The 22,046-nt window shown below is 42.9% G+C and overlaps 2 protein-coding genes across 8 annotated transcripts in view; one reads left to right on the plus strand and one right to left on the minus strand.

Moving 5' to 3' along the window:
• Nucleotides 1–22,046, minus strand: part of Rgl1 (ral guanine nucleotide dissociation stimulator like 1) — a 278,552-nt gene that overhangs the window by 248,421 nt on the left and 8,085 nt on the right.
• Apobec4 (apolipoprotein B mRNA editing enzyme catalytic polypeptide like 4) lies at nt 12,961–21,033 on the plus strand. Of its 4 annotated transcripts, none has more exon segments than NM_001429855.1 (3): nt 12,975–13,202; nt 19,289–19,428; nt 19,672–21,033. In NM_001429855.1, a coding segment is annotated over 1 exon segment (1,167 nt). In that variant the 5' UTR covers nt 12,975–13,202; nt 19,289–19,428; nt 19,672–19,701; the 3' UTR covers nt 20,869–21,033.

The raw sequence follows: 22,046 nt of genomic DNA on the forward strand, positions 1-22,046 counted from the left end.
GATCTTTACCAATCCTACAACAGATAGAGGCCTTATATCCAAAATATACAAAGAACTCAAGAAGTTAGACCTCAGGGAAACAAATAACCCTATTAAAAAATGGGGTTCAGAGCTAAACAAAGAATTCACAGCTGAGGAATGCCGAATGGCTGAGAAACACCTAAAGAAATGTTCAGCATCTTTAGTCATAAGAGAAATGCAAATCAAAACAACCCTGAGATTTCACCTCACACCAGTGAGAATGGCTAAGATCAAAAACTCAGGTGACAGCAGATGCTGGCGAGGATGTGGAGAAAGAGGAACACTCCTCCATTGTTGGTGGGATTGCAGACTGGTAAAACCATTCTGGAAATCAGTCTGGAGGTTCCTCAGAAAATTGGACATTGAACTGCCTGAGGATCCAGCTATACCTCTCTTGGGCATATACCCAAAAGATGCCTCAACATATAAAAGAGACACGTGCTCCACTATGTTCATCGCAGCCTTATTTATAATAGCCAGAAACTGGAAAGAACCCAGATGCCCTTCAACAGAGGAATGGATACAGAAAATGTGGTACATCTACACAATGGAATATTACTCAGCTATCAAAAACAACGACTTTATGAAATTCGTAGGCAAATGTTTGGAACTGGAAAATATCATCCTGAGTGAGCTAACCCAATCACAGAAAGACATACATGGTATGCACTCATTGATAAGTGGCTATCAGCCCAAATGCTTGAATTACCCTAGATCCCTAGAACAAACAAAACTCAAGACGGATGATCAAAATGTGAATGCTTCACTCCTTCTTTAAATGAGGAAAAAGAATACCCTTGGCAGGGAATGGAGAGGCAAAGATTAAAACAGAGACTGAAGGAACACCCATTCAGAGCCTGCCCCACATGTGGCCCATACATATACAGCCACCCAATTAGATAAGATGGATGAAGCAAAGAAGTGCAGACCGACAGGAGCCGGATGTAGATCGCTCCTGAGAGACACAGCCAGAATACAACAAATACAGAGGCGAATGCCAGCAGCAAACCACTGAACTGAGAATAGGACCCCCGTTGAAGGAATCAGAGAAAGAACTGGAAGAGCTTGAAGGGGCTCGAGACCCCATATGTACAACAATGTCAAGCAACCAGAGCTTCCAGGGACTAAGCCACTACCTAAAGACTATACATGGACTGAACCTGGACTCTGACCTCATAGGTAGCAATGAATATCCTAGTAAGAGCACCAGTGGAAGGGGAAGCCCTGGGTCCTGCTAAGACTGAACCCCCAGTGAACTAGACTGTGGGGGGGAGGGCGGCAATGGGGGTAGGGTTGGGAGGGGAACACCCATAAGGAAGGGGAGGGGGGAGGGGGATGTTTGCCCGGAAACCGGGAAAGGGAATAACACTCGAAATGTATATAAGAAATACTCAAGTTAATAAAAAAGAAAAAGAAAAAAGAAATTGCCTTACAGCCAGTAATTATGGAGGAGGCATTTCCTCACTAGAGGTTACCTCCCTTTCAAATAATTCTAGCTCGTGTCAAATCCACATAAAACTGCCAGCACAGTAACATAGGTATTCATGTAGAAAATCCACAATAGTTTAAAAAAACTTCTGAAAATAACAAATGATACATAAGTTAAAGGATTAAAAGTTAATATGTAAAAGTCAGTTTCTTCCCTAAATATATATATATATATATATATATATATATATATATATATATATATCAATAATGAAGACACAGAAACTAAAAATAAAAACATATCATCAGGTATATTAGTTTCCCCATAAATGAAATAGCTATATCAAATCTGATAAAGTTTATACAAGATCTATAAGAGGAAAACTAACTCCAATGAAAGATACTAAGAACTAGTAAGTGTTGAGGTATTTCATGCTCATAAGTAAGAATATTAGCTTATCATTGTCAGGTGTCAGTTCTTCCCAGCCTGCTCTATAGAGTCCATGAAATCCCAATCTAAATCCCAGGAAGTGAATTTTGCAGATTTTGGCAAACTCACTCAAAAGTTTGAATGGGTGGCTGGTGAGATGGCTCTGCAAGTAATAGCAATTGCTACCAAGCATGACAACCTGAGCTTGATTCCCTGACCTATGTGGTGGAGGTATCGAACTGACTCCTGCAAGTGTCCTCTGACCTCTGTGCATACCAACACACATATACACAAAACAAAACTTCTAAGTTCGTATGGAAAGTCAGAAGGCCAAATAGTCACCTCTATATCAATAGAAATGGAAGAAATCGGAGGACTGACGCTCTCCAACTTGGAAACCTGCTACTGAGTTGCTGAGGTCAGTATCAAATGTGAAATGAGTACAAACTATTTCAGTAATGCAAACAATTAAATGCACTGTGGTAGGAGGTGAGACTGCTGGTCAAAAGTGTTTCCTGATACAACAGCTGTACCAACTGTGTGGTTACTAAAGTCAGCTACAGTGTTCTCATATACATAAAATAAGTCCTTAAAAAAAAAAAAAGAGGCAAAACCAAAGCATTGTCATCAAATACCGGTGAGGCTGTGGAAGAAGAGCTCATGCTCGCTGCTGGTGCGCCTGCAGAGGTGGCCAGCCAAGGGGAAGATGTGCTAATTACTTATTAAATTAAATGAAGTCCGCCAGGGGTGGCGGCAGCGCATGCCTCTGATCCCAGCACTCAGAAAGCAGAGGCAAATGGATCTCTGAGTTGGAGAACAGCCTTGTCTACAGAGCAAGCTCCAGAATGGCCAGGGCTACACAGAGAAGCCTTGTCTCAAAACAACAAAACCAACAAAGAATACTTCTTGCCACGGCAGAGGACCTGGGTTCAGTCCCCTCCTGCCATAAGGCAATTCATAGCCATCTGTAACTCCAGTACCAGGACACCTGCCACCCTCTTCTGACCTCAGGGCACTAGGCACGCACAGTACACATACCCACATATAGGCAAATACACACACACACAAAGAAAAACAAAATCTCTGTTAAAATTTAAGGTATCATGGGCCATCAGCCATGCTCCCTAGTATCTACCCAAAGGAATTGAAAACTTACATCCTCAAAAGCCTGCATAAGGAATCTTAGAGCAGCTTTACTCAAAACTGCACCAAACTGGAAGCAGCCGAGACGCCCGCCCTTCTGTGCAAGAGTGGACAAATTGGGCAATTAGGATACAGGGTTATTATTTAGCACAAACAGAAGAAGTATCAAGACTTGCAGAACCCCACAGATACATTAAGTGAAAAAGCCATCCGGATGCTACAGTATGATCCCAACTATGTCACCTTCTAGAAAGGGAAAAGAACTCAGAGACAGAAAAAGAGAAACAATTACCACAGGTTTGCACTGGCAGTGGTGGTTAGCAGTATTTAGAGGAAGAAAAGTTGTGTAACCAAAGCATGAAACACTTTCAGGGCACTGAAACATCCTGTGTGACCTCACAAAAGTAGACATATACCACCGTACACTGGTGAAAACACCTAGCATGTGTCACACCAAGCATGGGCACTAAGGTAAGGTAAGTCTGGGTAGTAAACTTGTCAACAGAGACGCATGACCCCTCACAAATACAGCACTATGTTGTAGGGTATTTACAAAGAGGGAGTGCATGCGTCCTCCCAGAAGGGGTACGGGAATTCTCAAGTTTATCATGCAACTCAAACCACTCGAAAAGACACTCGTTGATTTTAAAAACAGTGTGGTCAGCACAGTCAAATCAATGACCTCAATGAACAAAAGAAGTCAGAGTACAGAGCGTTGGACTCCATTTACAGTCTCTAGTTTACAAGAGTTCAACTGGATTTTTTTTTTAACTTTACAAAGACATAAGGTGATTCTGTAGAAATAAACCTTCAAGTTTTGAGACAATCCCTTCCTGGACTAGGGGCTTGCAGCTTCTGTCTGGGGAACCTCACTCCCCGCACCTCTAGCCCACCTGTTACCAACAATCATGAGACAAGCAGGCAGGGCTCGCACTGCCGCAGGATAGTGTTAGGCTGGTTAGCTGGAGAACATTGCCCTAGGATGCTTTCAACATGTGCTGTACCGTGGGTTTATTAAGACGGAATCTCGATGTAAGTCAAGGAGGCTCTGGATTATGAAACTTTGAAAACAAATCTTATCTACAGGAATAACAAATATGTAATATCTGTCTAGAGCCATGTGGAAGGGTGACTGAAGAGGAAGAGGAAATTTGGAATGGACAGAAACTTACTTTATTTTTATGATAACATAAATATACACATTTTGTTCAGATTCATTACGTTATGTATTTACTATGGGCTCATCTCATTACATATAAACTATATATAAAACAAAGCTGACCATAAGCAGCTGTGATTTTATGTTCAGGAATGATGGTTCTCTATGGGAAATAGTCTATACAGGGTAGTGCATGGCTGTAAGTACTTCTGGACGTCTCAATACAGATGAACACTTCAGGACTTTTGCAGTATGAAAGCCAAAAGTACAGGCCCAAGGTCATTATTTGGTTTTGTAGGCTTGGCAGGTGGGGCAACACATAGGACCACATCCAGGGCCTGGTGCATACTGGGAAAGCCCTCTATCAGCTACAAGCCAGGCTAACTTCTAGATGCTGTTTTGTTTTGTGTCTGTTTTCTACTTTCTCAAGACAGATTCTCACTATGTAGCCCTGGCTGTCCTAGAATTCACTGTGTAAACCAGGCTGGCCCCAAACCCACAGAAATCCATGTGTCTTGGCCTCCTGAGTGCTAGAATTAAAGGTGTACACCACTACACCAAGCTTTCTAATTTCTCAAAGGTAGAGAGTGGGCAGGCAGATTGTCCCCTATGTATAAAATCTTCAGTGGAACAATAATATTCATATTCCTAAGGAACCAGGAAATAGAAAATACAGTCTGTTTTTCAGCACCAAGTGAAAAGACAAAATAAATATGAAGACATAGGAAAATATACTTTCGTCATATTGCATAACTTAACAACTATTACTAGTGGAGCAGATACTGACTTTGAAATAGCACATCAGCAAAAAGTGATTGTCAAATATTTAATAAAATTCATAAAACATTTTAGTATTGTATTCTGTACAATAAAAGACCAGTGTATAGGATATTTGTTGAAACCTAGTCATCACTTTTACTACCATAAGATTTAAATTCAATGAATGTGATTGGGATAAAATGGTAGGATACATCATGGATTAGTGATGAGAACACACCTGGTTCCGTTTCAAACGAATGGAATTGGTATCCTTAGCTTGTGAGATTGCTCGAAAATGTCTTTCTGGGTGTCCATCAACATACCTCTTTGGCTGATTTTTTTCATTATGATGCTTTTCAACAAAAATAAATCAACAGGTTACCTACGTTATGTCCTCACCAGTGTTGACACCGATTCAACACAGACGAAGCAGATAAAGCAAACCGGTTGGTCACAATGAAGACTTTAAACATGCGGGCTGGAGAGATGGCTCAGGGTTAAGAGCACTAACTACTCTTCCAAGGGTCCTGAGTTCAATTCCCAGCAACTACATGGTGGCTCACAACCATCTGTAATGAGTGTACTCAAACATATAAAATAAAATATTTTTTAAAAAATGATCACACTAATACAAGGTGTTTATAAAATATGTGTGCACAATATAGTGAATACAAAGTTTATGGATGGGAAAGACATCACAGTAGATTAAAACGCCCAGCCATGCAAACCTGAAGAGTCCAGGTCAATTCCCAGCACGGTACAGATACAATGTTCCACATCTGCAGTCCCAGTCCAGGTCAATTCCCAGCACGGTACAGATACAATGTTCCACATCTGCAGTCCCAGTCCAGGTCAATTCCCAGCACGGTACAGATACAATGTTCCACATCTGCAGTCCCAGTCCAGGTCAATTCCCAGCACGGTACAGATACAATGTTTCACATCTGCAGTCCCAGTCCAGGTCAATTCCCAGCACGGTACAGATACAATGTTTCACATCTGCAGTCCCAGTCCAGGTCAATTCCCAGCACGGTACAGATACAATGTTCCACATCTGCAGTCCCAGTCCAGGTCAATTCCCAGCACGGTATAGATACAATGTTCCACATCTGCAGTCCTACGTCCTAGTCCCTATTTTGAGATGAGAGGTGGAGACAGGAGACTCACACAGAAGCTCGTGAGCCAGACAGCTGAAGCACTCATGCAGCACAGAAGCAGAGATAACCAGAAACCCTGATGAAACAAGGAAAAGGAGAGAGCCCACTACCATCTAACCAACTGTCCTCTGCTCTGTTGGTATTTACACAATGGAAGACATACAGACCAATAAAACAGAATACAGACACCCAAATTAAACTTCCACACACATGGTCAAATGATTTTTAAAAAGGGTACTACAACACCACTGCGGGAAGTGCTACTCTAGTCAACAATTGTTACTGGGAAAACTGGATTATCCACAAGCTACAGGCTGAAATCGGAGCTCTGTCCCACAATGCACACACACAATCTTAAAATGGATTAAAGATCTAGCTTCTGAGACTTGAAACTAAAACTCCTGGGAGAAACCTAGGGTATAATCTTCCCCGCACAGGTCTGGGTGACCATTTCTCAGCTACTACAGCAGAAGTACACACGACAAGGGCAAAGCCAGGGCTGGGCACACGGTTCCGAGGCAGACTGCTCACCTAGCACAGTCAAGGCTGTGGGTTCAAGTCTCAGTGCCAGAAAAAGTGAAAACAGACAAGCATTCTGATTATATTTATTAAGCACTCACTTTTTTAATGTACGGATTGACTGGACTGATTGTAGGAAAATGGGCTTGTGTTTTATCTGCCATTTTGTTCTTTCATATTTGTATCACAGTTAAGAATGACTGTGCTTTGGATCTAGTTTGGTCGGATTTATGATTAGAATTTTAAGTGGGTCCTGCCAGTTTGAAGCCTTTTTTGGAGCAACCATGCAGGGGTCACCGTGGCCCCTTTTCCTACACTTCCCTTCCCTTCAGGGAAGTCACCTTTAACCTAGAGCATTTGCTGCTGTTTCCTTGACAATGAGAGACATCCACAAGGAAAAATTCTGAACTGTGGTTAAGGAAAGGCCAGCAGTCTCCGAGTTTGGACTGTGCTGCCACCGTGTGGCCATTTTATCTACGAATTCAAACGAGAAGATCCAGCTGTTGCTTCTCCCACCCCATTTTGAGATAAGGTCTTATGTAGCCCAGGCTGGCCTAGAACTACCTACATAGCCAGTGATAATCCTGAACTCCTCCTGATCCTCTTGCCTTTATGTTCCTAGTGCTGGTATCACAGGCCTGTGCCACCATGCCGAGCATCCTGGCTCTTCTGTCTTCCTCTCCTTTCTGCCCACCCTCTTCCTTTCTCTTCCATCAAACGACCTGGCAAGCTCCCCAAAGCCTGAGTCTTTCTTCACCTCAAGTTTGCTGTTTAAACCCAGGTCCCGTTTCCCGGTGATTTATTACATAGATTTGAGCATTGAGAGGGTCCACCAAAATGCAACACAGAATGGATCAGGTAATTAATTAAGTATGATGTGTTCGAATAAAAGTTAATAACATGTGATAAAATATAAATTACTCTGTCACCCAAAAACAGCACCACTTCCTATGCAACTGTTAGCAAGCAGAGCCATCTTGGCTATAGCCCAAATCAGATTGCCAGAGCGCTGACTGAAATATTCACCTGAGTAAAGGTCTTTCTAAATATGGATTTTATAATCTTCATTATAACTGCATACTTCTATACAGATATTGCACACAGTTCATCAGAATGAATATGAAACGTGGGAGGCGGGCAGAGACAGCTTCTCCCTTCCGCTAAGTAGCCACTACCAAAGTTCTTCAGAACTACAGGCAAAGCTTTCTTTTGCTGTTGGTGGTGGTGGTGTTTGTTTGTTTGTTTCCTTTGGACAATAAAGTTCAGTGCCATCCTCAGAATCCGCATAAAAGCCAGATACAGTAGCACAAGCATCTGTAATTCAGCGTGTCCTTGTCCTTCGAGACATCGGAGGCAGAGACAGGGGAATCACAGAACGGTCTAAGGCCAGCAAGCCCAGAGATAGTGGCAGTAAACACTGAAGCCCTGTCTCAAGCAAGGTAGAAGGCCACACCCAAGGTTGTCCTCTGAAGAGGCAAGGTTGCCTGAACACCCACCTGTGCATGGGAGGGGAAGGCTGGGGAAGAGGGAGGAGGGGAGAGAGGAGAGGACACCTTTACAGGAGTTCCCAACGTCTGGGAAGCCAAAGGAAAGGAGTGTAGTGAGGAGACTGGCAAGGTACAGGGTCCAGTGAGATGAAAGGACATCTAACGTTCCACAGTTAATGCTGTGCTGCAAAAGTGTGTGGGGACTTTGAATGTTCCCAACACAAAGAAATAATAAATATTCGAAGTGATGGTTATACCAGTTAGCCCAATCATTACACATTAATAATGTTCCATTGTTATATGATAATTAGAATTTTAATATATATTTTTAATACAATTGAGCTTCCTAAAACCACCCAAATACACAACTGGATGATATTTTTTCTTTTTTTTCCATCTTTATTAACTTGAGTATTTCTTATTTACATTTTGATTGTTATTCCCCTTCCCAGTTTCCAGGCCAACATCCCCCTAACCCCCCCCTTCCCCTTCTCTATGGGTGTTCCCCTCCCCATCCTCCCCACATTACCGCCCTCCCCCCAACAATCACGTTCACTGGGGGTTCAGTCTTGGCAGGACCAAGGGCTTCCCCTTTCACTGGTGCCCTTACTAGGCTATTCATTGCTACATATGCAGTTGGAGCCCAGAGTCAGTCCATGTATAGTCTTTGGGTAGTGGCTTAGTTCCTGGAAGCTCTGGTTTGTTAGCTCTGGTTGTTGTACATATGGGGTCTCGAGCCCCTTCAAGCTCTTCCAGTCCTTTCTCTGATTCCTTCAACGGGCATCCCGTTCTCAGTTCAGTGGTTTGCTGCTGGCATTTGCCTCTGTATTTGCTGTATTCTGGGTGTGTCTCTCAGGAGAGATCTACATCCGGTTCCTGTTGGCCTGCACTTCTTTGCTTCATCCATCTTATCTAATTGGGTGGCTGTATATGTATGGGCCACATGTGGGGCAGGCTCTGAATGGGTGTTCCTTCTGCCTCTGTTCTAAACTTTGCCTCCCTATCCCCTCCCAAGGGTATTCTTGTTCCCCTTTTAAAGAAGGAGTGAAGCATTTGCATTTTGGTCATCCTTCTTGAGTTTCATGTGTTCTGTGCATTTAGGGTAATTCGAGCATTTGGGCTAATATTCACTTATCACTGAGTGCATACCATGTGTGTTTTTCTGTGATTGGGTTACCTCACTCAGGATGATATTTTCCAGTTCCATCCATTTGCCTATGAATTTCATAAAGTCATTGTTTTTGATAGCTGAGTAATATTCCATTGTGTAGATGTACCACATTTTCTGTATCCATTCCTCTGTTGAAGGGCATCTGGGTTCTTTCCAGCTTCTGGCTATTATAAATAAGGCTGCGATGAACATAGTGGAGCACATGTCTTTGTTATATGGTGGGGCATCTTTTGGGTATATGCCCAAGAGAGGTATAGCTGGGTCCTCAGGTAGTTCAATGTCCAATTTTCTGAGGAACCTCCAGACTGATTTCCAGAATGGTTGTACCAGTCTGCAATCCCACCAACAATGGAGGAGTGTTCCTCTTTCTCCACATCCTCGCCAGCATTTGCTGTCACCTGAGTTTTTGATCTTAGCCATCCTCACTGGTGTGAGGTGAAATTTCAGGGTTGTTTTGATTTGCATTTCCCTTATGACTAAAGATGCTGAACATTTCTTTAGGTGTTTCTCAGCCATCGGCATTCCTCAGCTGTGAATTCTTTGTTTAGCTCTGAACCCCATTTTTTAATAGGGTTATTTGTTTCCCTGCAGTCTAACTTCTTGAGTTCTTTGTATATTTTGGATATAAGCCCTCTATCAGTTGTAGGATTGGTAAAGATCTTTTCCCAGTCTGTTGGTTGTCGTTTGTCCTAACAACAGTGTCCTTTGCCTTACAGAAGCTTTGCAGTTTTATGAGATCCCATTTGTCGATTCTTGATCTTAGAGCATAAGCCATTGGTGTTTTGTTCAGGAAATATTCTCCAGTGCCCATGTGTTCGAGATGATTCCCCACTTTTTCTTCTATTAGTTTGAGTGTATCTGGTTTGATCTGGAGGTCCTTGATCCACTTGGACTTAAGCTTTGTACAGGGTGATAAGCATGGATCAATCTGCATTCTTCTACATGCTGACCTCCAGTTGAACCAGCACCATTTGCTGAAAATGCTATCTTTTTTCCATTGGATGGTTTTGGTTCCTTTGTCAAAAATCAAGTGACCATAGGTGTGTGGGTTCATTTCTGGGTCTTCAATTCTATTCCATTGGTCTGTCTGTCTGTCTCTGTACCAATACCATGCAGTTTTTATCACTATTGCTCTGTAATACTGCTTGAGGTCAGGGATAGTGATTCCCCCAGAAGTCCTTTTATTGTTGAGGATAGTTTCAGCTATCCTGGGTTTTTTGTTATTCCAGATGAATTTGCAGATTGTTCTGTCTAACTCTTTGAAGAATTGGATTGGTATTTTGATGTGGATTGCATTGAATCTGTAGATCATTTTTGGTAAAATGGCCATTTTTACTATATTAATCCTGCCAATCCATGAGCATGGGAGATCTTTCCATCTTCTGAGGTCTTCAATTTCTTTCTTCAGAGTCTTGAAGTTCTTATTGTACAGATCTTTACTTGCTTGGTTAAAGTCACACCAAGGTATTTTATATTATTTGGGACTATTATGAAGGGTATCATTTCCCAAATTTCTTTCTCGGCTTGTTTCTCTTTGGTGTAGAGGAAGGCTACTGATTTATTTGAGTTAATTTTATACCCAGCCACTTTGCTGAAGTTGTTTATCAGCTTTAGTAGTTCTCTGGTGGAACTTTTGGGATCACTTAAATATACTATCATTTCATCTGCAAATAGTGATATTTTGAGTTCTTCTTTTCCAATCTGTATCCCCTTGACCTCCTTTTGTTGTCTGATTGCTCTGGCTAGAACTTCAAGAACTATATTGAATAAGTAGGGAGAGAGTGGGCAGCCTTGTCTAGTCCCTGATTTTAGTGGGATTGCTTCAAGTTTCTCTCCATTTAGTTTAATGTTAGCGACTGGTTTGCTGTATATGGCTTTTACTCTGTTTAGGGATGGGCCTTGAATTCCTGTTCTTTCCAGGACTTTTATCGTGAAGGGGTGTTGAATTTTGTCAAGTACTGCTGGGTGATATTACACAGCGTGTGTTTGCTGCTTCTCCTGGTTTAACATTCTTTAGGACATGATTTAGTGCGTATCCAACCCATCACCGAAGCTGCACCACACATGGGATGACCATGCAGCGTCCATGAGGCCTGTTTCCTCCCTTTCCTAGCCTGACTGGAGCCTACTGTGGCACACCAAATCCCTTTTTCATTATATAAGCATCTCGACAGCTTTCTAAAATCGCCACTTTTAAAGTAATTTTTAAGATTTACTAAAAAATTTTAGATTTACTAAAATATAGATAAGGTCTTACTATATAGCCCTGGCTAGCCTGGAACTCAATACAAAGTTGGCCTCAAACTCAGAGATCTGCCAGACTCTACCCGTTCCCCAACTGCTGGGTACAAAGGCATATCCCTTCACACACAATTTTTATATAATACTGTATAGTGAGGTATCATTGTTAGAACTAAGAAGAGAATCAATTTTCAGTCATTTGTAAATTCAGTGAGGAGATGTTATGAACACAACAGCAAAAACAAGAAGGGTGTGATTCGGGCAAAAGGAGGGTAGGGTAGATGGAGCAGCACATGTGCCACAGAAAACGGCAGGGAAAGCAACCGAGAACTGTTAGCTGAGAACTGACGAGTGCACTAGAGACCCTGGGAAAACACAGAACCCAAGAGAACACAGCCAGCCTCCAAGGAGCGGGTGGCAGGAAAGGGCTGCCGACTCCGGAGTCTGACAATGGAAGCCCGTCATAAAGAATATCAGAACCAGCAGACAGGAGGGGCTTCTGGGAGCCCATTCTCCCTGCGGGATCAGAGCTTATGCTTACAAGCAGTTCGTAGTACCTAAGAGACACACAGCAAGTCCACACTTACTCGTTCAAGTAGCTCTTCAAGGAAGAACAAGGGGATAAGTGCACAAGGGACCACAACTAAGTGTCCTTGTGTCTGAGAAATGGTGGGCAGGAGATGAGGCCAGGGAAAGAGTGGAGAAGGATGAAGAGAGAAAGGCTGGGCAGTAAAAGCAACACTGTCTTAAAATGAAGAGAGCAACACACACAGGTAGTGTGAGTTTCCCAGGGAACCTCTTAGAGGATGGAAATGACAGCACTTTCCATAAGTTGTGTTTGCCAGAATCTAACAGCCCCCTTTGGGGCTGAAGAGATGGCTCACAAGTTAAAAGCACTCATTGCTCTTGCAGAGGACCTGAGTTCAGCTCCCGCCATCCATATGATGACTTGTAATGGTTTTTAAGTCCAGTTCTAGGAGTTCAGACATACTCTTCTGGCTTCCTCTGATACTGCATTGATATGCAAACAAGCAGGGGAAAACTCTCACACAAAATAAATGTTCTTTTAAATGTTACCAAAAAAAAAAAAAAAAAAAAAAAAGCCCCTCTGTCGAGTAAGGGTCTGTTTGTCCAAACTTGCTCTCCTTGCTCTGTTTCTGAAGCCAGTGCAGCTCGGTGTCACAGATGGCCCCTAGCTACTGCACAGACCAAGCCGGGATTCTATTCTACATGTGAGAAGATGCTGAGAAGAGGACCTGAGGCTTGATTCGTACTGTCACAAGGGGAAAAGACGCAATGCATGAATGTAAACAGATATTGCCCTTTTATCCGGGCTGCAGTAAGTAAGCGGGCGTGTGTATTTTCATCTTTGGAACAGGTGGTTTGATATGCAAATAAAGTAATAAGTGTCAGAGCCGTATCCTAGCAGTAGCTACTTTCCAAACGTTACCATGGCACCAATTCAACAGTGTTCTTAGAGGCAGCCACACCTCAGCAAGGACTAACTTGGGCCAGGAAAACTACTAATCGAGACGGCAAAGGAGTCCTGCCATGGCAGGGGAGGTGAGTCTAGATGGCACAGGTGCCCTCTGAACTACAGGAAGCCAGGCACGGGGCTTGAAGGAGACAAAGGATGTGGCCCAGTGCCTCTGACACCTGCTGTGATCCAAGCCTGGAGACAAAGCTGGTAATTATAACTGCTAACAGTTGTTTTTAGCTCTGAGCAGATTGCGCACGGATTGGGAAGGGCAAACTCCATTCTCCAACCACTCCAATGTGAACTGTGCCTTAGCAGCGCTCCCTCGATCCCAGCTAGCTGAAGCAGGAGCAGTCTGTCCTCCCTGTGTGCTCCTTTATGTTGAAAGGAGGAAGTGTGTCCTCCCACAGCCACAGGCCAGGGCCACTCACCACTGGACTCCCCACATCTCTCCTGCTTACTACCAACAAATCTGCTCTTCAGAGGGCAACATTTATGTATCAAACACAGGCAAGGCACATGGAGTGGGGAGCAGTAGTTACACAAGTAGCCAGGGACACAAATCAGAACCCACTTGACTTGTGAGTCAAGGCTGCTGAGGTAGCCCTGAGCCACCTGGATAGGGAAGAACAAAGAGACAATAAAAAGTATTGATGTGAGACTAATCTGTAACAAATTCATACAATAAACCCTGAGTTCTATAAAACCTTAAAGGAAATGGTGCTCTTTCCTTCAGAGCAGGCTCTGAAAGGACAACCCAGAAAGACTCTAGAAAAAGAGAAGACTCCAGTAGAGAACCTCAGATAGCTGTCACAGAGAAGCCATTAAGAAAAACGAGGTGCCCTCTCATTTATCCAAAGTCATTGGTCATAGAGATCACCTTTCCGTCAGTAATATGCTGTGTCTGCCCAAGGCTGAGACACAGGCAGGAGGGAGTAGAAGAACGGTGTTTGGGAAGGTAATCAGGAGCTGCCTTTACTGTAAAAGACTAAGGGTAGAGGGTTGGGGATTTAGATCAGTGGTAGAGCAACCACAAGGCCCTGGGTTCGGTCCCCAGCTCCGAAAAAAAGAAAAAAAAAAAAAAAAGACTAAGGGTATCTTGCTTTCCTAATGGCAGTCATGGGTCACCATATTCTTAGTTCCAAACACCATCTCCAAAACTAATAACAAGGGTAGAAAAGGCCCTCGTGATACTTTCCTATCATTTATGGAACAAAACACTGATACATAAAGAAGAAAACTTCATCTGTATCTGTTTATCTTCCGATTGCTGGCGGCATCAGTATCCCTCCGGTCTGTTCTAAGTGTATGTGCAGAGCATGCCCGTGTGTACCTGTTCATACTGTGAGCATGTGGTGGGGTGTATGTGCATCTGTGTGTACAAGAATGTGGAGGCCTGAGGCTGACCTCTACACTCATTCTCCATTGCTCCTCACCTTTATTTTCTGAGATAGGCTCTCTCGCTAAACCCGAAGTCTATAGTCTGGCAGGCCATCTTGTGCCAAGATTCTCTCATCTCCCTTGATGGAGGATGACAAATAGGCTGCCATGCTTTTATGTGGGTTCTGGAGAGCCAAACTTAGTCCTTCCTTTGCACAGCAAGCCCTTCACACATACGCACGCACGCACGCACGTGCACACTCGAGTGCAGTCATCTCCCTGGCCCCTGCGTCTTTCTGACGTGTTTGTTATACATACCACAAAACCATCTTGTAAGCCTTTCTTTTTTTTCACTCATATTGTGGCACAGCATTTTTCTCCGGTAAACTGAGACTGTAATTGGGAGTAGTGAGCTAAGTGTCACTCAGCAGTGAGCCACATGAAAGGCACAATACTTAAGGATACAAAATCAGGCTTAGGCTTCACAAGCTTCTGATGAGTTCACAGCAGACTGATGAGTTTGGCAGAGGAAGTCAGGGCGAACTGACAAGCAAGATCAGCAGGAAATAGTCCTAGGTTCCAAGACATCTGTCCTTTGCCCAGGGCTAGAACCAGCGTCCTGAAGCAAAGCCATCCCAAGAACAGGAAGCCTTGAAGGAATTCAGTTACATCCTGAAAATGCAGTCCCAACGAGGAAGCTGAGGCAAACACTCAATCCTGTGGGTTAAAGTAACTTCAGAGACGAAGGACTCTACAACGTAGGCCAGCTGTGGCACACATCTTTAATCCCCACACTCAGGAGGCAGAGGCAGGGAGACCTCGATAAGTTCAAAGCCAGCCCGGTGTATATGGCAGGTGCCAGGCCAGCAGGAACAACATAGTGAGACCTAATTAAAACAAACAAATACTACTGTCTAAAGTCCAGGAGCCAGAGCTGCCGCAGGGCCATTAGCCACTGAAAATGGCAGCGTAAACAAAGCCATACCCCATACCAGATCCACACTGAAGCTCTTAAACATTTGTCACTCAGGACGCGATTCCCAAAGGAAATCCACAGGTTCTGTCTGATGAGATAAAGCAGTGTCTGAGCTTATTTGAACTTCACAGTCAGACTGCTGGAGAAATAGCTCAGTGGGTAAAGTGCTTGCCGGAATCCCTAAGACTTATGTGTAGAGCCATGAAAGTGAACCTGGGTCTCGGTGGAAGGCAAGGACAGTCATATCCCTGGGAAATGTGGCTAGCCAACCCAGCAGAAATTGTAGAAACCACAAGCTTTAAGTACTGGGAGAGAGCCTGCCTCAAAAAAATCAGATCAATAAAGAAGGGGGAGGGGCCACACACCTTTAATCCCAGCACTTGTTGGGCAGAGACAGGTGGAGCTCTAAGCTCGAGGCTGGGTCTGGTCTACAGATGGAGTTCCAAGACAGCTAGGGCTACACAGAGAAACCCTGTCTCAGAGAACCACACAAGCAAGCAAGAAAAAAACAGAGAAAGAAAAATATGTGAAGTCAATCTTTGACCTCCACAGGAGTATGCACAGCTGAACACATGTACACACATAACACACAGAAGGAAAATGACTGCAGTAAGCTGGGAAGACAGAGCTTCAAAATGTTTTCATATGAGAGAGAACAATAAAGCTCAGTTGTGAGGTCACTGAAGCAAACACGTTTTTTGATTTTTAAAGTCTAAGTGAAAATACATTTTGAAGAAATGATCAGTTTACCTGATTTGTATTTTTCTGCCTTACCTACTTTGCTGTCTGGGCACGGTTATACATAAACAGCAAAGCCATAAATACTAAGCTGCACCTGGGGTGCACATCTGTAATCTCCACTACTCAGGAACTCAGGGGGCTGAGGCAGGAGGATTACAAATTCAAGGTTAGCCTTGACCACATCAATTCAAGGCCAACAGGGACCACTTAATGATACTCTATAGCAATTTTTTTTTAAAGAAAGTGGGTCCTGGAAAGATGATGGATGCCCACAGTCACAGTGCCTGGGCAGCCAGGAGCTGAAGCAGTTCAAAGGCCATCAGGAATTCAAGGTCACTCCTGGTACAATCAGCTTCAAGGCCAACCTAAAGCTATAGGACGTTTTGTTGTCTATCTGCAACTCCTCCAATAACTAGAATCTGAAAAAGGGTTGGAGATCATTCATGATAGCGCTTCCCCAGTAACATTACTGATCAATCAATAAATATTGTAAAAAGCATGAGAACTATTTAATCATGCTTAACAAAAAAGGCTTTTCTTGGTATAATAAGAAAAATTAATCACAAAGTAAAGACTCACCACTACCACATAAACTGTAGAATTTAGTGCAATTAAATAACAACATTGGGGGAATGCTCAAAGTATATTAAATGCTTGCAATAAAATGGCCTTTTATAACCCTGTATAATAAAACAGAAAATAAATTTAAAAATAAAGCACAAACATAATCAAATGCCTCTATAAACTAGATAAAATATTTTTAAAGACTTATTTATTTTATATGTACAAGTGTTTTTTCTACACACACACACACACACATACACACACACACACACACACACACACACACACACACACACACATATATATATATGCACCACATGTATGCTTGGTGCCCAAAGAGGTCAGAAGATGTCACACCCGCCCGGAGCTGGAGTTCCAGTCGTGAGGCACCACATGGGTACTAGGAACCAATCCTGTGCCCTCTGTAAGAGAGGTAAGTACTCTTAACCACTGAGCCATCTCTGCAATCTTTCTTTTTAAGCAGTGACAGACATTAAGATTCTTGATGCATAAAAAGCTCCTGCAAATCGATAAGGAAAACATTAGGTTTAAAAGAAGGTAAGGGATTAAGACTAGTTCATAGAAAAATGAATGCTGTAGGCCAATAAGCAGGCGGAGTATGTCCAGGAGCACGAGAGAACGGGTGTGCTTTACAGCAGCCAAACCACAGCGGTGCACACTTCTCAGGTGGGCAAATCGGGATGATGACCACTGGGACTCAGTAAGATTAATCAGTCTTTCTAGGAAAAAAGTTTCCTAGCCTGATATTATGACTTAATCTATATTAAAGGAAAGGAATAAGACATAGAAATTATTTACTTATAAAAATATTCGGCTGGAGAGATGGCTCAGCGGTTAAGAGTACCCGACTACTCTTCCAGAGGTCCTGAGTTCAATTCCCAGCAACCACATGGTGGCTCACAACCATCTGTAAAGAGATATGATGCCCTCTTCTGGTGTGTCTGAAGACAGCTACAGTGTACTTATATATAATAAATGAATAAATCTTAAAAAAAAGAATGCTTTAAAAAAATATATTCACCAAAATACTGTTAGTATTTAAGAGTCAAGAATATGGAATTGTATAGTTATATAGTAGAATTATAAATAACCATAAACATTTTTGAAGTAATTTTAATAACAGGAAAATCATAACATGCACTATATTCTTAATTGGTGGGCCTTAATATATTGTTTCTTTAGAATATAGAAAAGTAGCGGTTCCATGAGCAAAACTGACTCAACGAGCCAATTCTAAAAGGATAGCATCTTCAGCTTACTGCCATAGTTTCAGAAGCAGCTCATTTTGCCTTTTGAAGGCAAGCACACTTGAAATAAGGGTATAAAACACGACCTGTGATGCACAGAATATATATATATATATATATATATATATATATATATATAGAGAGAGAGAGAGAGAGAGAGAGAGAGAGAGAGAGAGAGAGCGAGGCTGAGAGAACAGGCCTATAATCAGTAATTATAATATAAGTAGGTACAAACTGGTAAGCTTTTGCTCTTTTCTGTACATGCACTTGTTCTCTACAAAAAACACGTGGAACTTATACAATAGTTTAAAATGCCTTAACTACTATATTTTTTAAAAATGTATTTATTTTATGTATGTGAGTACACTGTCACTCTCTTCAGACAAACCAGAAGAGGGCATCGGATCTTATTACAGTTGGTTGTGAGCCACCATGTGGTTGCTGGGATTGAACTCAGGGCCTCTAGAAGAGAGTTAGTGCTTTTCATTGCTGAGCGATCTCTCCAGCCCCAACAACTATATCTTAATGCCCTAGGTAAAAAAATAATAATTTGACAAATATTTTTAATAGCCATTATCTGAGGATCTCAACAACCCAGGTACTACTGCTTTTCTATTTTTCTTTTTTTTTTTTCCCCCGGGGCTGGGGACCGAACCCATGACCTTGCGCTTACCTAGGTAAGCACTCTACCACTGAGCCAAATCCCCAACCCCACTACTGCTTTTCTAGATTCTAAAGAAACAATGCTATTTCCATTTTAGTAATTTTTGAAACCCCTCTAACAAGGCCCACCAATTAAAAATAAACCCTCCAATGTGAGCATATTTGTGCCCACTAGTCAAACACTATACAAGCGGTACATCTAGAAGTCTCTGACCTTGAGCAACACTGACCCAAAGAGCCAGTTCTAAAAGGATAGCATCTTCAACTTACTGCCATAGTTTTCGGAAACAGCTCGTTTTGCCTTTTGAAGTCAAGCACACTTGGAACCCATGTCCCATATATCAGCTACTACCACATTCAGATAAGAATCAAAGGAAGGGGGTTGGGGATTTGGCTCAGTGGTAGAGCACTTGACTAGCAAGCAAGCGCAAGGCCCTAGGTTCAGTCCCCAGCTCCGAAAAAAAGAAAAGAAAAAAAAAAAAAGAATCAAAGGAAGAAATCACGAACAACAAGAAGCCTGGTTGTTTCTTTGGGCTTTCACACACAGGAACCACCAAGGTGACATGGGACTTGGACTGTGGCCCCTAAGAGCAAATGTTGGTTGAATGGTGTCTGGTTCACAGTAAAGCGTTTGGCATTTACTATGTGTGCATTACCCACTCCCAAGACAACCTTATGAGTAGGTCTTATGATTGCCTTTGCAGACACGGAAGCTGTGCGCCAAAGGCTAAAGGACTTACACCAACCACGGAGTTGGGAAGTGGAACATTTCAGCCTTCAATGCAGGCAGTTTGTTTCTAGAACTTACTTGTTAGCCCGTTTGCTCCACAGACATGGAGGACAGGTACAGCTGTATTCTGCATTTCTCTTTAGTCTCTCCCACCACCACCTACCAGAGCCTCAGTGAGGAAAATGGAATTGTGAACTCTATAATCTACTCACATGCCTCACTTTCAGGCTACAATGCACTTTGCTAGAGACCGTGCAATTGTGCTAGATTCCTTGAGGAAACAGAGCTTGGTAAAGGTACGCATTGTCTTCTGTGTCCCTGCTTTAGTTGTATGTGTAATTTCTCTTCCTTGTTCAGATCTGCACCTAGAAGATAACACAACCAGCAATGGAGCCACTGTACGAGGAGTATCTAACCCACAGTGGAACAATAGTCAAACCTTACTACTGGCTAAGCGTCTCTCTAAATTGCACTAACTGTCCTTACCACATCCGGACAGGTGAGGAAGCGAGAGTTCCCTACACAGAATTTCATCAAACTTTTGGATTCCCATGGTCAACATACCCTCAAACAAAACACCTCACATTTTATGAACTGAGAAGTTCCTCCGGGAACCTGATACAAAAGGGCCTTGCTAGCAACTGCACTGGGAGTCACACCCACCCAGAATCAATGCTCTTTGAGAGGGATGGCTACCTGGACTCACTCATATTCCATGACAGCAACATCAGACATATCATTCTGTATTCCAACAACTCCCCTTGTGACGAGGCTAACCACTGCTGCATCAGCAAAATGTACAACTTCCTGATGAACTATCCAGAAGTCACCCTCAGCGTTTTCTTTTCTCAGCTCTATCATACTGAGAATCAATTTCCTACCTCAGCATGGAACCGTGAGGCTCTTCGGGGCCTGGCCAGCTTATGGCCCCAGGTCACTTTGAGTGCAATAAGTGGTGGCATTTGGCAGTCTATTCTTGAAACATTTGTTAGTGGCATCTCTGAAGGGCTGACTGCTGTGCGGCCCTTTACAGCTGGGAGGACCCTGACTGACAGGTATAACGCTTATGAAATCAACTGCATCACAGAAGTGAAGCCTTACTTCACTGATGCTCTTCACAGTTGGCAAAAAGAGAATCAGGACCAAAAAGTCTGGGCAGCCTCTGAAAACCAGCCCTTACACAATACCGCTCCTGCCCAATGGCAACCCGACATGAGTCAGGACTGCAGGACTCCGGCGGTTTTCATGTTGGTGCCTTACAGAGACCTACCACCAATCCATGTGAATCCAAGTCCACAGAAACCCAGGACCGTGGTAAGGCACCTGAATACGCTTCAACTGTCAGCCTCCAAGGTCAAAGCCCTAAGGAAATCTCCCTCGGGCAGGCCAGTGAAGAAGGAGGAGGCTAGGAAGGGGTCTACACGTAGCCAAGAGGCAAATGAAACGAACAAAAGCAAATGGAAGAAACAGACTCTATTTATCAAGTCAAACATCTGCCATTTACTGGAGAGGGAACAAAAAAAAATTGGAATTCTCTCTTCCTGGTCTGTCTAAGATGGGGATAAATTGGTGTAAAAAAAGAAAAAAGAAAAAAGAAAAACCTGACTATTATAACAACTCCGATAATTGGTACTATTTTCAACATAATCCAAAATTGTCATAAACAGCTTCATCTCTTTCTGAAATTGATAGTCATAAAATAAATGGTTTTTAACTTTATTATTTGTATGTGTATGATTATTTTGCTTGCATGTGTGTCTGTGCATCACGTGCATCTGGCCCTGGGAGGCCAGAAGAGGACATCAGATCTCCTGAGACTGGAGTTACAGGTGATCGTAAGCTGCCATCTGAGTGCTGGGAATAGAACCCAGGTCCTCTGGAAGAGCAGCCAGTGCTCTTAACCAACAGGACATCTCTCCAGCCCCAAAATAAATGTTTTAAGGCAAAAAAGGTGTTACTACTCTAGCCTACCCACATCATCCTTCCCAAAAAGCACTAAATTGGTTTCAGTATAAAAACACACCAAAATTAGAGAACAGCTGAGGTTCCTAACATTAAGTGCCATCTCGTGAGCACGGCGGTAATTGGGCATTGATTGTTGACCATGGCTAAAAGACTTTTGGATAGGTTATTTTTTCTAAAATGATTCAAAATTGCTTTGTGTAGGTAAAAGCCCTTCTGCAAATTGACTACATATGGCTACAAAAATTGATTTTTTTTTTGAAACCTAGCCAGCTTCTCCGTTTAATCTTTCTGACTCAGAACATTCTCTCCCAAGTAGATCGTGGAGGCAGGACGATGTGTGCGACTCTCAAAGGTGTCCTCCACCATACCAAACTCCACTCCACTCCACTCCAAACTCTTAATGGCTTCCAAGGTTCTTTATTTTCTATCCATCAAGACAGCAATTTCCTATAGGGCACCCTAAATCAGTCAAGGACTCAAGTCCATTCTCTCTCTCTCTCTCTCTCTCTCCCTCTCTCTCTCTCTCTCTCTCTCTCTCTCTCTCCCTCTCTCTCTCCCCCCCCCTCCTTTTCTTCCTCCTTCTTAATCTTCGCTTTCTTCTGTGACTGTGACATACAGCACAATAGCCCCTCAAAATGTGGGCAGCCCAGCTGACTCTCCATCACCAGTCACCCGCCTGTCACTCCTCGCCAATGCCCCTATCCTCTCTGCCTGTTGAGTCACTGCCAATGGGATATCTTTAGTTGTGTCTGTTATCATTACCCTTC

Source organism: Rattus norvegicus, chromosome 13 (genome assembly GCF_021556685.1).
Source record: "Rattus norvegicus strain SHRSP/BbbUtx chromosome 13, alternate assembly SHRSP_T2T, whole genome shotgun sequence".
In the NCBI taxonomy this organism is placed as follows: Eukaryota; Metazoa; Chordata; class Mammalia; order Rodentia; family Muridae; genus Rattus; species Rattus norvegicus.